General features: G+C 35.7%; 1 protein-coding gene and 1 long non-coding RNA gene across 2 annotated transcripts in view; both read left to right on the top strand.

Moving 5' to 3' along the window:
* The window catches only part of LOC107684620 (rho GTPase-activating protein 42-like), a 123,510-nt gene that overhangs the window by 39,270 nt on the left and 69,331 nt on the right, over nucleotides 1–14,909 (top strand). Inside the window, exons 3-4 of the mRNA XM_016480919.1 lie at nucleotides 6,289–6,350; nucleotides 7,790–7,846. Coding sequence (XP_016336405.1) covers nucleotides 6,289–6,350; nucleotides 7,790–7,846 — 119 coding nt within the window. The remainder of the gene's footprint in view (nucleotides 1–6,288; nucleotides 6,351–7,789; nucleotides 7,847–14,909) is intronic.
* The window catches only part of LOC107684614 (uncharacterized), a 48,510-nt gene continuing 41,384 nt past the window's right edge, over nucleotides 7,784–14,909 (top strand). The window contains exon 1 of the long non-coding RNA XR_001633870.1: nucleotides 7,784–7,846. This is a non-coding gene — a long non-coding RNA (uncharacterized LOC107684614). The remainder of the gene's footprint in view (nucleotides 7,847–14,909) is intronic.

The following is a 14,909-nucleotide window of genomic DNA, read 5'->3' as shown; positions in this document are numbered from 1 at the left end:
ACTCGCGTTCCAATATCCACGTAAAACAAAATGTTTTGCATAACATCACGGCGGTACTGTGATAACACTTAACCTTAACGGCATAACAGATTTTACTACATATTTTTTACTACATAGTTTTTTTTTCCTGTGCGCGCATGTGGCGCCGGCGCAATCACTTGAATTTTTTCCTTCTAACAGTGGAAGAAACAACTCCTTTTAGTCCTAAAACTGTCCGTCGGTTGTCGGTTAGGAAAAATAACCAAAATGAACATCCCTACTGTATATAATTGTTTCGTTTGATCATAGCAAATGAGAGGTAGTAAAAAAGACATATTAATTCTGTCTATTAAATATACGTTTACTGGATAAATGATATTTGATAAAACATTCTTGTAAATAATGATTCAAGAAAAATGTTATAATTTTAAAATATGTTAGTAAAGGATGGTTACGACATTTTTAGACTCATTTTATACTATTTCCTCCCGGGTCAGTCTAGAGTTTCTTATGCTCATCAAGGCTGTATTTATTTGATCAAAAATACCGGAAAAAAAAATATATTGTGAAATATTATTATGATGTAAAATAACATTTTAAGAAGTGATAGCAAAGATTTATATTGTTAGAGAAGATTTATATTTTGAATAAATGCTGCTCTTTTGAACTTTTTATTCATCAAATAATTCTGAAAAAAGTATTGCGGTTTCCAAAAAAATATTTGGCAGCACAACTGTTGCCAACATTGATAATTCTAATAATAAATCAGCATATTAAATGATTTGTTAAGGATCATGTGACACTTTATACTGGAGTAATGGCTGATGGAAATTCAGCTTTGCATCACAGAAATAAATTATATTTTAAAGGATATTAAAATAGAAACCATTATTTTATAACGCAATAACATTTTGCAAGATTACTTTTTTTTCTGTATTTTTGATCAAATAAATGCAGCCTTGATGAGCATAAGAGACTTCTTTAAAAAAACATTACAAGTCTTATACTGATCCCAAACTTTTGAACGGCGGTGTATATATTAGTTTAATATACAAAGCAAGGAGTTCAAACAAAGCATAAACAACAATAATAACAAAATATCAAATTAAAGAACAAAAATGTGGGCTAAGGCAAATTATAGGGGAAAAGGGGGGATAATTTTACATTAGGGTTCATTGTGCAGGAAAGACAACAAGTGCTGCCACATAGTTTGAAATCTACAATATGAGTTGGGCTCAAAAGAACATATGACCTCCATTTATATAATATGAAGCATATAAAGATTGTTGTTGAGTGCTTGTGAGAGTATTTAATATATCAGAAGACCACAAAATCACCAAGCTTATTTTTTAGATCATTTTCAAATAAAATGTATTTATTTTTATTTAAAAAAATAATTTAAATACAATACAAACTTTATTTATACTTAAATCCACAGCTTTTAAAAATAGCAGTATTATATCAGCCATCAGCAATTCTTTGCCTCCTTCTACTTAGTGCCGTTGTTGACATCGACCATTGAAAACGCCATATCAGTTGACCAGTAGAAAAAAGTTCAGTCTTCATGGAAAGTTTTCAAACTGTCTGGGATTTCTAAGTTGTGCTCCCATAGTTTCCCAGCCCTAAAAGGGTAAGATTACTCTTACTGAAGAAAAATGTAATTGTCTTGTGGAATCAATCTGGTCATCGATGAAAGTGAGCTTTCAGAGTGACTTGACCGGACCCCTCGTGTGCTGTGGGACCAGAATCTTGATGTAGCTGAGCTGCAATCTACTTTGAAGCTCCAACCAGTCTGTGTCGCATCAGCAGTCTGTCTGGGAGTACATACAGGGGTCACCTGACCTCCTATCGATTTCATTCCATGACTTCCTGCTGTGACATTCACAATCCACACCAGTTATCCTGAAATCAATCTCACAGAAAGATTGATGTAGCTCTAGAAATATTAATTGTCCTAAAAGTATAAGACTGTTTCACTTCAGCCGTGATGGGCAGATGACTGTTGCCGCTCATACTTTCTGTCCTTTTCTACTTTAATTTCTTTGTTGCTCTTCGGGGCTCTGACTTTTCCATTGTCTCACACAACAGAGCTGTTCACTCATGACGTCAATTTGTAGACTGACCCGGGAGGAAATATTATAAAATGTCGTAACCATCCTTTACTACCATATTTTAAAATGATAACATATTTTTCTTGAATCATTATTTGCAAGATGTTTTAAAATACTTTTTTTTTCAAGGTAAAAAGTTTATATTTTTATTTCCAAATATAATGTATCTATTAAACATATATTTAAAATTATATATTGAATCTAAAATTGTCATATAACACTCAACCAAAAATTAATACTGTATTTTCTTTGAATCATGATTTTTTTAAGAATGTTTTTAAATATGTTTTTAAAATGTAAAAGTTTAATTGTTTACATTTACAAATATTTTATACATTTACATATACATTTTATATATTAAATATTAATTTCATGTATAGAATTAATATTATATTATATATTGAATATAAAAATTTTATTTGGTGTAACCCTCAAGTAAAAATTTATACCATATTTTCCTTACTTCTAATTATTTTCAATAATGTTTTAAATGTATTTTTTTTAAATGTATTAAGTTTTTGGAGAGTCACACCACGTGACATTTTACAATCTGAACTAACCTTGTCTTGTCATATAAAGATCAAATTATATGATATTTTTACGAGAATTATTGACCTTGCATGCTGTTTTCACCACATGATTCTTAAAGGGGTGGTTGATTGCGATTTCACTTTTTTAACGTTAGTTAGTGTGTAATGTTGTTGTTTGAGCATAAACAATATCTGCAAAGTTACGAAGCTGAAAGTTCAATGCAAACGGAGATATCGTCTTTTAAAATTCTGGCAGTTTAATGCCTACAAAAACAGTCATAAAACAACAAACAAAAAACATAGGCCTACCATTAAAAGCTCTGCTTGCGCAGGTTCTGCACGATTCTCTTCACTAATATCCTCTGCTTCTCAATCGAGCTCAAACTGATAAGCGATATTAACGATGCCTTTGTTTACAATACAACCGGAGCACATGCCGCTGAGGAGAGGGGCGGGACGTTAAGAAGCGCACTAGAGGCAGTTTAGCCAATCACAAAACACTGGGCTAGCTAACCAATCAGAGCCCATCGCCTATTTCTGAGGGAGGGGCTTAATAAAAGAAGGAAATTGATCAGCGCGTTTCTCAGAGAAGGGACAGAGCGGTGTGGAATAAAGGTAAATTATGTGAAAAATAATAAATGTTTTTAAAAACAAAGCATTAACACATGTTAGACTGCACACCATAAACACAATCAAGCCTAGAAAACAACCACTGAACCACCCCTATAATACAAAAATGAGAAAGAAAAAAAACACCTAGGAAAAAAAATGTGAATAAATTAATAGACAAAAAATCATGGCTGTGATGTAACTAAAGCCTACCTATTTAAATAAAAAAAGAAAGAAAGAAAGAAAGAAAGAAAGAAAGAGAAAAAAAGAGAAAGAAAGCGAAAAAGAAAGAGAAAAATAAAAATAAAAAATAAATATTGCAATAAAAAAAATAACACTCAGAAAATGATGTTGTTCAAGTGATTTCATGGGGTTTTAAAGCTATTTCCTGCTGAAGCATAGTCGTGTGCGACCGGTCTTGATTTATGGATAGTGCATTAGGGGTTTTTAAATGAGAGGGTGATTCCTTGTCTGCCTCTCTGATCAGTCCTTCTCAAATGTATGTACGTCAGATCTCTTCTGTCCTGAGCCAAAAGCCCATTTCACAGAATGACTCATCAATTCTGTCATTCTCTCTATTAACCTGTGAATTATACGCTCTAACCCCTTTTAGCCACTATATCCTGCCTTAAGTACCTCATAGTTCAATAGAGACATTTATCCAGAGCTTCTACTCTTATCTTCCACATCTCTCACTTTCTCCCTCTCATTTTCTGTTCTTTTTGCATTCATTTTCTCACTCTCTCCATGACTGTATGAATTAATTCCAAATTGTATTTATTATTATTATTATAATTTTTTTAATTTTAATTTGTATTAAAAAAGGTATATGTAAATGTAAGATCACTTTGGTGTCAATTTTGTCACCCAAACTATTAGTAAGTACACAAACACAGCGAGTAGGGATGGGAAATATGTGCAATATTAATTGACAGTTTTTGTAACAATAAAAAATAAAATAAAACAAAGCTGTCAATATTACCATGTTTAATGAACTTTTTATTTGGCCATTAATGTCCCTAAAGTTGGTGTGTTTGGTTCATTTCTATGTATTAAAATCTTTAAATATAAAATATAGGTAAATATTACGGTTTCATCTATTTTTACAGTGTGAAAAAATTATAAAATATTTATTTATTTATTTGTTTGTTTATTGTTTCATTCAACATTTAATAAATCCTCTTTAATAAATCATCAAAAGACTAAAAATTATCAAGATGTTGTTTAAAAAAATAATATTGCCCAGCCCTAACAGTGACTGTGTTGTGTGCATGTCTGGCATCAGTGGGTGTTTTTGGAGGCTTCTGTGAGATGGCAGTCTTACGTTCAGCTGTCCATGGCTGCTAAAAGCCATGGAGCATAAATGGACACAAAGAGAGTGGACAGGCTGTCTGGACCGATGGTTTGATAATTGCGTTTATAGAGTTGGCAAGCTGAACTTAACCAAGTGTCCAAGCTCAAACGAAGGTAAAGTCCATCCAGGCAGAGACAGCAGCTGTCTCTCAGCCTGTTTAAATGAAGCGATGGAGCCATCGGTGGCTTGAAGATGCTGTTCCGAGCAATCACAAGCTGCCATTGTGCTACAGCAAGAGAAAGAGGGTATAGTGCCAGTGCTGGATGAGGTTGCGGATGATGGTGGGTTTCATTTTGAAGGATGTTTATTTCTTAGTGAAGCACTTAACACAATGGTCTTCGAATTCAAGCGCAAGAACAATTGACTCAAAAATGTAATTTTGTGATTATATATTGAGAAGGGGGTCATAGTTTTGTTTGGTTAGCATGGTACATGACCAAAAAAAAAAAAAAAAATTAATAATAAAAGTACCATAAAAAGTAGTTCATAATTTGAGCACTATATTTCAGAATTTTCATTCATAACATTCAGAGTTGAGGGAATTATAGATGGAAGACTTCATTATAGACTATTTCCAAACATCCATTTGTTGAACTTTTACATTATACTTGACTGTATGGTGAATTTTATAAATATGTGTGTGCAAATTAGAATTAAGGTTACTTGTTCACACTCACACCTGCTTAGTTCTGTGTCATTTTTTTATTATTCCAAGTAGCTCATATTAGGCTATACTAATTGTAGACTCACTCTCTGTTGTACCTTTTGGGTTAGGTACTTTGCTCAAGGACTTAGTGAGGGTTGTGGGAGTTGAAGTAATTTCCAGTTCATGGGTCGCCTCTATTTGATACTGATCTACCTTCGATGCAGCGGTTGCTTCTTTGGTCAAGGTTACGTTTGTTAGCCCCTGCTGGTAGAGGCTGTAACTACACCATCTGACATCTGAACTTGTTTATTTTTTTATTTTTTTCGTAATATTACAATAATTCCAGTATTATAATTACTAATCACAATAAAATATTCTTATTTATAGTAAAAAAAAATATATATACTATTATTATTTTATATTAAAAATGTTTTTAAAAATTCTGAAATGGTCGAAAGGCATGAGTTGGATCTGGTAAAAAGTAAAGATATATATTGCCCCACTAACTTTAGAATAATTAAATGTTTCTAAATATTTTTCCCCCAATATTGTGCAGCCCTAACTTATACTTAATTAGGTGTTACTATGATCACATCTATGATTGATGTCATTGTCCTGCAGCTCCAGACTGATTAGTCACATGGTATTTACAGCTGACATTGGGTGACATATGTGAAATATGACATATGTGAAATATGTAAATTTATATTAAACTTTAGACCCTGAAACCTATCAGCAGCACCTAAAAGCCTTTAAGTGCTCTGTTATGGATAAATGATTGAACACGGCTATTTCATACCTTTTATGTGACCAAAAGTGGAGGAATGTATTTTTTAACTGTTCTGTATTGATTTAAATTCATAGAATAAAGTCAATTGTTAATTCTGCATTCTTATTAAATGCTGAATCATTTCTATAAGTAGCTGTGGCAATAAATCAATGCTAACAGTGTTTACTTAACAGCATTTCTATTGACCCACATGAATCAAGTTATTATTATAAGTTTTAACTTTTACCAACAAATGCAAATGGCTTAATAACTCTATTTTTCTTCTCCAGCTCAGTCCTTCAAAGAGTTTTCCCAGCTGCTGAGCACCATGGAAGAGGAGAGAAGGCGGCTGGTAAGTACTGAGTATACATACTATAGATGCATTTATGGTATCTGTAACCTTAATAGCTGTATATCCTTTGAACGTCTTATAAAAAAACAATTGACTCAAAAATGTAATTTTGTGATTATATATTGAGAAGGGGGTCATAGTTTTGTTTGGTTAGCATGGTACATGACCAAAAAAAAAAAAAAAATTAATAATAAAAGTACCATAAAAAGTAGTTCATAATTTGAGCACTATATTTCAGAATTTTCATTCATAACATTCAGAGTTGAGGGAATTATAGATGGAAGACTTCATTATAGACTATTTCCAAACATCCATTTGTTGAACTTTTACATTATACTTGACTGTATGGTGAATTTTATAAATATGTGTGTGCAAATTAGAATTAAGGTTACTTGTTCACACTCACACCTGCTTAGTTCTGTGTCATTTTTTTATTATTCCAAGTAGCTCATATTAGGCTATACTAATTGTAGACTCACTCTCTGTTGTACCTTTTGGGTTAGGTACTTTGCTCAAGGACTTAGTGAGGGTTGTGGGAGTTGAAGTAATTTCCAGTTCATGGGTCGCCTCTATTTGATACTGATCTACCTTCGATGCAGCGGTTGCTTCTTTGGTCAAGGTTACGTTTGTTAGCCCCTGCTGGTAGAGGCTGTAACTACACCATCTGACATCTGAACTTGTTTATTTTTTTATTTTTTTCGTAATATTACAATAATTCCAGTATTATAATTACTAATCACAATAAAATATTCTTATTTATAGTAAAAAAAAATATATATACTATTATTATTTTATATTAAAAATGTTTTTAAAAATTCTGAAATGGTCGAAAGGCATGAGTTGGATCTGGTAAAAAGTAAAGATATATATTGCCCCACTAACTTTAGAATAATTAAATGTTTCTAAATATTTTTCCCCCAATATTGTGCAGCCCTAACTTATACTTAATTAGGTGTTACTATGATCACATCTATGATTGATGTCATTGTCCTGCAGCTCCAGACTGATTAGTCACATGGCTGACATTGCTGACATTGGGTGACATATGTGAAATATGACATATGTGAAATATGTAAATTTATATTAAACTGAAACCTATGAAACCTATCAGCAGCACCTAAAAGCCTTTAAGTGCTCTGTTATGGATAAATGATTGAACACGGCTATTTCATACCTTTTATGTGACCAAAAGTGGAGGAATGTATTTTTTAACTGTTCTGTATTGATTTAAATTCATAGAATAAAGTCAATTGTTAATTCTGCATTCTTATTAAATGCTGAATCATTTCTATAAGTAGCTGTGGCAATAAATCAATGCTAACAGTGTTTACTTAACAGCATTTCTATTGACCCACATGAATCAAGTTATTATTATAAGTTTTAACTTTTACCAACAAATGCAAATGGCTTAATAACTCTATTTTTCTTCTCCAGCTCAGTCCTTCAAAGAGTTTTCCCAGCTGCTGAGCACCATGGAAGAGGAGAGAAGGCGGCTGGTAAGTACTGAGTATACATACTATAGATGCATTTATGGTATCTGTAACCTTAATAGCTGTATATCCTTTGAACGTCTTATAAAAAGTTGTATATATATATATATATATATATATACTGTATATATATACTGTATATGATACCATAGTAGTACCATATTGTTTTCCCCATATCATTGCTTTCTTGGGTGTGTACTGTATGTTTCAGACATGTTCTATGGGAATACACTCTCTATGGCATCGTGAAGCACCTTTATTTTTAAGAGTGTACCATGATGTATTTATTAAATATGATAAAGGTAAAACATTTGCTAATGCAGTAAAACAAATAAAATAAGTATTTGTTTGCAGATACCAAGAAAGTACTGCTGTTGTTTCCTGTTATCAAATTAACACTTCATAAAATCCTCATGATTAGCTGAGCTGATAATGAGAAAGCAAGTAAACAAACAAAGCCTGCATTTCCCCCTCTGATCGGTAAAACAGCAAGTATGAATCTGTCAGATAAATAATGTTTAATCACCCTGTCAGGGTTTATTTTATGATAATGACCAGTTAACGGTGTGTTATCTTGCTTTTACACAGCTACTTTACCAAATAAAAACAATTTTATTTAGTAAGAAAAAGAGACCAATAGAGCAAATCAAACAGTTAATTATACAGTTGGTCATTATATCCAAAGAGCTGTGCAATTTTTAATCAACGTATTAAAGCAGGTACACTCTAAAATGATTTTTCGAAGATTACTGTAGTATGTTTTACAAGAAAACACAATTTCAGTCTTTCTACTTCAAAATGTCACCTTTAGTTCAGTGTGCTACTTGCCATTTCTTTGTAATCATTTGTGAAATTTACTAGAAATTTCTGAGTGCAAATTGGTTCAGAATTTTTTTAAACCATAACCATGTGGCACGCTAGACTCGGTCGTACATTGTGTCTGGTTTCTGTGTGGGTGTCTCAGACCTCAGAGCTGACATGTCAGTGAAATCCAGAAGAGATGGTATGGTTAACATGTTTGACGTGTGTGGTCACTCGTCACGACTTGCAGTGACATCCGGTGGATATCACGTACGGTTCCAGTAATATGATGTACAGTTCTGGGAATATGAACCCTTACGCTGTAGTTTGACATCAAAGGTTCAGTAGTTTGCATGAAGTCACTGGTGCGATCAGCCCTTGGGCCTTATTTTCTTCTCATTGCGTCATTATTGTCCCTCCTGTTAAATTAAATGTGAAAACAGCAAACACTTCAGGCAATATGCAGCCTCATTTAGAAAAATGTCCTTAAAACGTAACCACAAAGATGTGAGAATAATCAAAATGCTTAATTAGCTCACTTAAATGGTGCTTTAATGATGTGTGTGATTATCACACAGTTACCAGCTGCTCATTTAAACCTTTAAACTACCTAACTAAATGGCAAGAATAATACATCAGGGATGCACCTTTCAGACAAATACAAAATCAGGCCATCCGTTTTTAAAGGGGGGGCGGGTACAATGCTGTTTCATGCATTCAGAGTTGTTTACACTGTTAAAGAGTTGGATTCTCATGCTAAGCATGGACAAAGTTTCAAAAAACAATTTGGACGTATGACGGAGTATTTCTGTGCCAAAAATCTTACTTCCGGGTTCGTACAAGTTTCGGAGAGTTTTTTTCGATCGTGGCACTTCATGACGTAAACGAGGGTGGAACTCCTTATATGGGCATTTTTCCTGGAAGAGCGCGCCCGTGCACGCATCGACCAGAGTGAGAGCGAGAGCGAGATCGCACCCATCAACGCGCTTCATCCGCCGGCAGCGCTGCACGGGACTTGCTCGGGAAGAATGTCTCCAATCCAAAGAAGTGTGTTTTTGGTTGTAAGGGAAAGATAACTTTGTTCAGCTTCCTAAAGAACCCAGCGTTATGTAAACAGTGGATACAGTTTGTTTTTCCGGGGCAGCAACGGAGTTTCACAAGTGTGTTTGTTGACGAACGTTTTATAAACAAGGCCCAGTTCGACGCTGGATTTGCACATCGTTTGATACTGAAGGATGGAGCGGCCCCAGCTATAAAAGATCCCGGTCATCATGATTCAGAACTGCAGACGGTAAGTGAAACGGCATCAAATGTCTGTTTTGCTGGCATTTGGCGCCCAAGTGCTTGTCACTCTTTAGCTCCGCCCATGGCGCGCCTCCAGGAGCTCGGCTTTTTCTGGAGAGAATTGTAAAGCTGTACCTTTCCTTTATAAGTATGATAAAACTAAAGACTTTTTGGAGATATGAAGGATGCAGTACTACTCTATTGGTACTCAAGATTAACATGAGATTGGGTGAAACTGTGTGTGTTATGCCCCCTTTAAATTAGTCGAGTTGTGCTGTAGCTCCACCTTTCATTCTATATCTTCCTACCAGTGCCATCACTCGGGATTCTGGGCCCCTTCTCAGTTGGGCCGCCCAAAGGACATCGTTGGTCACCAACACACCTGCTTCCTACCAAGACCAGATAGACAGCAACATTATGTTACATACAGTTCCCACATGTGCACCTAAATAATCTATAACAATGACGCTGCAATCACGTCTTATAACTACCACAAACTAAGTTGACTCTTAACACTGGCTACGTTTACATGCACAATTTTTGGTTCAGTCGGACTGAATGTAGTGTTTACATGAACGCTAAATAAAGTGATTGGGTTGATGTGCGCGTTTATATGTCACAAGCTTCAAATCGGAATTGATTTTTTTTTACATGCGCACACTGCACAAATATAGAGTTTGTCACTGTTTGCACATAATAACCACTCTCCTACACGGTTTCTTTATTTGTTTTTAACAGCAGAATTATCCATTTATGGATAAATATACATATAAACCACTGTGCCGTGCTGCTCATATTTATCACGCAGTAAAAATGCCCCTCCCCGCGCCCAAAACGGGTTGCCTGTGGATGAGTATCCAAAACAAGGACTGGTGGGAGGTTGTCCTGCTCCACTTCACAGTTGCCAAGTGAAAGGAGAGTTTTATAATGACAGGACACGCATTTATACAACACTTTATTCAAAAGGAAGAACCGCTCGTTCTGTGCGTCATACGTCATTACGCTATTTCTGCATCTCTGCACATGCACAGTCCTTTCAGTTTCGGGGTTCAATCCGATCGAGTGTTCACATGCACTCTCAATCGTATTAGAAAAGGAATAAACCACCCCCTTCAATAGGATTGGAATTTCATTCCGATCGAGCTCAATCGGATCGATTACGGTGTTTACATGAAGGCTTTTTAGTCCGATTGAGCCGTCAATCCGATTACAAACGGATTATTGGGTTGCATGTAAACGTAGCCACTGAGAATCATCCTGCTCCAGTCTTGCTAGCGAATCAGTGTCTGGTTGATCAACTAGACATTTCATCATCAGACTCGGGCTCGAACTTATACGGTAAAATCGATACCATCTTTTCCCTCTATACATTCTCTCCGGAGCTGTCATTCAGTTATGGCAATGGGTGTTTCGTTTCTGACGCGCTGTATGTGGTAGACCAATGACAAAGGACTGGGCCATCTGACCAATCAGAGCAGAGTAGGCTCACAGAAAGGAGGGGTTTAGAGAACCTGATTTTTCGAACTGCTTCGTACGAATCATTGAGAAATGCTGTCAAATTAAATGTATATTATGAGAAAACTAAAGTGTTTTTGACCTTGCATGCATGTAAACCTGTTGTTGGAGCCTCTTAAAACAATATTAGGAACCTTAAAAATGACATAATAGGGGCACTTTAAGACACCTCGTTACATTACTGAAATTTTGGTGGAACTTTGCAGCCAAAATGGTTCATTGCCTACTGTCAATAGTATAGCGATGTATGAAGCACAGCTCACATAGAAATCACTTTCAAACCAAGCAGCTTTCGGTGGGTCAACGCAGTGTATCTACATAACCTGCTTGAACCCGTCGCAAAATCTGCGTGGGGAAATCTTTTGCCCTCGCGTGAAATTCCCAATCACGTGGGTTCCATTTGAAATGACTGGATTTCGCAAAAAAATGTTGCAAGAGCTTTTTCTTCTCTATTGTAACATCAGAGTGAAACTGCTTCTTGAACAAGAAAAAAATGTAGGGAGTTGATTTTGTCAACTGAGAATTGATTGGATAATTGGATTGTTGTCATTTGCTAATTAGTACGATCTCATGAGAGTAGTTTCTGGAGGGCAAGCTATATTGCCCAGCTTGGTGCACACGTCACCAGAGAAGAGATGTTGTTGTGAGGGGGAAGGAAAGGCAATTCCAGAATGCATCAGGATGAAAAAAAGTTAGGGATTGTAAATATTCTTTCAGTGCCAGTGTAAACTCTGATAATAGCTCAGTCTAATTTAAAATTGACTATTTAGAGCTAACTAGAGTATTGTGTTGTGTATGGTGTAGAGTATTGTAGAGTAGCTTAGCATCATGCTAACATGAAACTCCACTGAAATCAATTGTGAGTTGATTCTACCATACACTTCACATAAGAATTCACATCTTTTTTGCATTTGGACAACATTCTAATCTGTCACTTAAGAGGTTAGATAACAGATAGGATGTTGCTTTGGTAGACAGCTGTCAATCGGCAGTAGACAGCATGGAAGCTCACTATGTTTTGAAACAGAGTTTAAGTATGTGTGTTTGCAAGTGATCCCAACTGGGAGCATTACTGTTTGCTTTCTGTGAAATGTTTGAAGTTATAGAAGATAAAGGAAGTTTGATCAAATGACTAATGGTTTGTTTTCGTGACCTATGTTGCTGGTTTTTCTAGAAGAGCCGCTCCTTAATGTCTCTATCTCGAATGACGCTCTGAGGTTCATTCGTATACTGCGACCCCTGCTCTCTGATCTCCATGCGGGAAAAAAGCAAAGTCTGTTTCATTTCAGACAGCGATTAATAGGGTGAATATATATATATTTTTTTAAAAGGTACATTTTATTACGTTACTCCTAAATGCATAACTTATGGATTAATGGCTGGAATAAACTCATTTGTGCGGTCTCACACAGTCAGACACATCGTTTTATTGAAAACAAAACACTTTTGAGAATAGCAGCCTCAGTGGATTTGATTTCATTTTCCTCTCCTTCATCTTAAACATCTAATCTCTTTTTTAGCAGTCTTCATGCATAGTTTGCTGCAAAGATATTCTTTGCAAAGAAGAAACTCAGAAGATTTAGTCCGGGAGGAAGCCCACAGGACAGAAAATATCTCAAATGAGATATCTTTATTTTCTTTCTCCTAGACAGCAATAAGTTTAAATGGAGATCAAATGGAGGTTTAAAGGTACAGTCTCACAAAAGCATGTGGAATTATTTCGGACCCTGCAAAAACAAATACTTGCCACAGAAAATGTCATGCTTTAGGATTTCTTAATATAAATAAATTATATATTTTAACAAATAAAAATATAAGTTTTGAAGTTTGTATTCTTTATATTGAATATATTTTGATCTGTTGGTCAAACATCTTTTATAATTTGATTTTGTGCCAAAATGTATTGATAAAAATAGTTGAATCTAATTTGAAAAATAAACTGTTTTTTTTTTTTTAGCTTTGCCAAATACTAACTTCAATCTCTTTTTGAGTCAATTGTGTGTTTATTCCCCTGTGCACCATACATGAGAAGTAATATTTGTGAGTTGCTGCCTATGTTGAGCATTGCAAATCAGTCATTTGTGAGGTTACATTTCATTTAGGATGCTGATGTTGAAGACAGCTGTATGTAGGCGGTAAACAGCCAGGCTAGGTTTTGAAACAGAGTCATTATCTTTGTTTACGTTGTGCGGATCGCTGCTTCTGTCCATTCTTTGTTTTTGCCGATTGACGTTCCTCACCGCTTAATCAGACATCCTGTAATTCAGGGCCAGCTGTGGTTAATGAGAAACCACATGGAATGTAGCTGGAAGTCAATGAAACTTTCCACTTTATTCAGTTTATTTACATTCTTTTTCATGTTGTCTGCAGCTTAGTGTTTCATCACCTCGGCCTGTAAGTCTGCCTTTTTTAAAAGGATGTGATGGCAGGTGTGTGCTTTTAGGGGATACTTTTGTGTTTAAAGCACAACCTGGAAGAAAAGGAGATTTCAAGTGCTCTCATTGCTCCATCTAGCAATACCTTGTGTCATACATTTTTGAACAGAGGAATATGGGAGGAAGGAGATTTTCCAAATATTTTCCATGGTAGAGTTGCTACTGCGCTCTTGATCTCCTGAGCCCAATCAGTCATGGAACAGTGAGCGCTCCGCTGTCAGACTGAATCCGAGGTAGCCGTATATACATGCAATCGTTAGTTCTCTTTAGTCGAGTGGGATTGAAGCCAGGCCCTTGTGATGCAGTAATGCTGTAAATAATCCTGACCTATTGACGTGCCAATGAGAGAAGAATTGTGATTATCTATCCACGTCTTCATTAGTATTTATGTCTTGTGGAGATCAGAATGCTAAATGCCGCTTCAGATTTTAAGTTCTCAGTCTGCAACTCAAAAAAATCACAACTGTACCAAAGGTCTGCACCTCTGACATGCACAAATACATAAAGACAGCTCTCTAAACATTTAATCATAACTGCCCGAAGTATAATCATCATTTACATTGAACTAGGGGCCAGAAAATCCCCTAGTTCATCTAGCAAAATTTAATCAACCAAAAAGTAGTTTAATCTTAAAAAGTTAGTCTGCCTCAAACATTAAAGTAGAGGTCTGCATTCCCGCGGACCCGACCGGATTTTTTGCGCCGCGGGATAAAATTCCAGAATAAAATGCGGTAGCAGTCGGTAACTCTGGTGTAATTTGAACGGGAGCGGACGGTCTAACAATATCCCGTTCCCGACGTCCATTCAGAACAGCATATCGGCGCTTTATTCTTATTGACCACCGGTGCAGCCTGCACTCGGACTGTTATGCACGCGCTGCACGCATGCTTTCTGCATCATGCGTTTTATTTGCGGGGTCTGTGCGCAGCATGTGCATAATGATGCTCAAAGCAGGCTGTACCGGCGGTAAATATACGGCCCTCAGACAGAACAGGCAGGTTGTCGATGAGGGACGGAGCAAAATAAGGATGGAG

The sequence above is a fragment of the Sinocyclocheilus anshuiensis genome, unplaced genomic scaffold (genome assembly GCF_001515605.1).
Source record: "Sinocyclocheilus anshuiensis isolate Anshui unplaced genomic scaffold, SAMN03320099.WGS_v1.1 scaffold41, whole genome shotgun sequence".
NCBI lineage: Eukaryota > Metazoa > Chordata > Actinopteri > Cypriniformes > Cyprinidae > Sinocyclocheilus > Sinocyclocheilus anshuiensis.
This window is presented reverse-complemented; position numbering and strand designations above follow the sequence as displayed.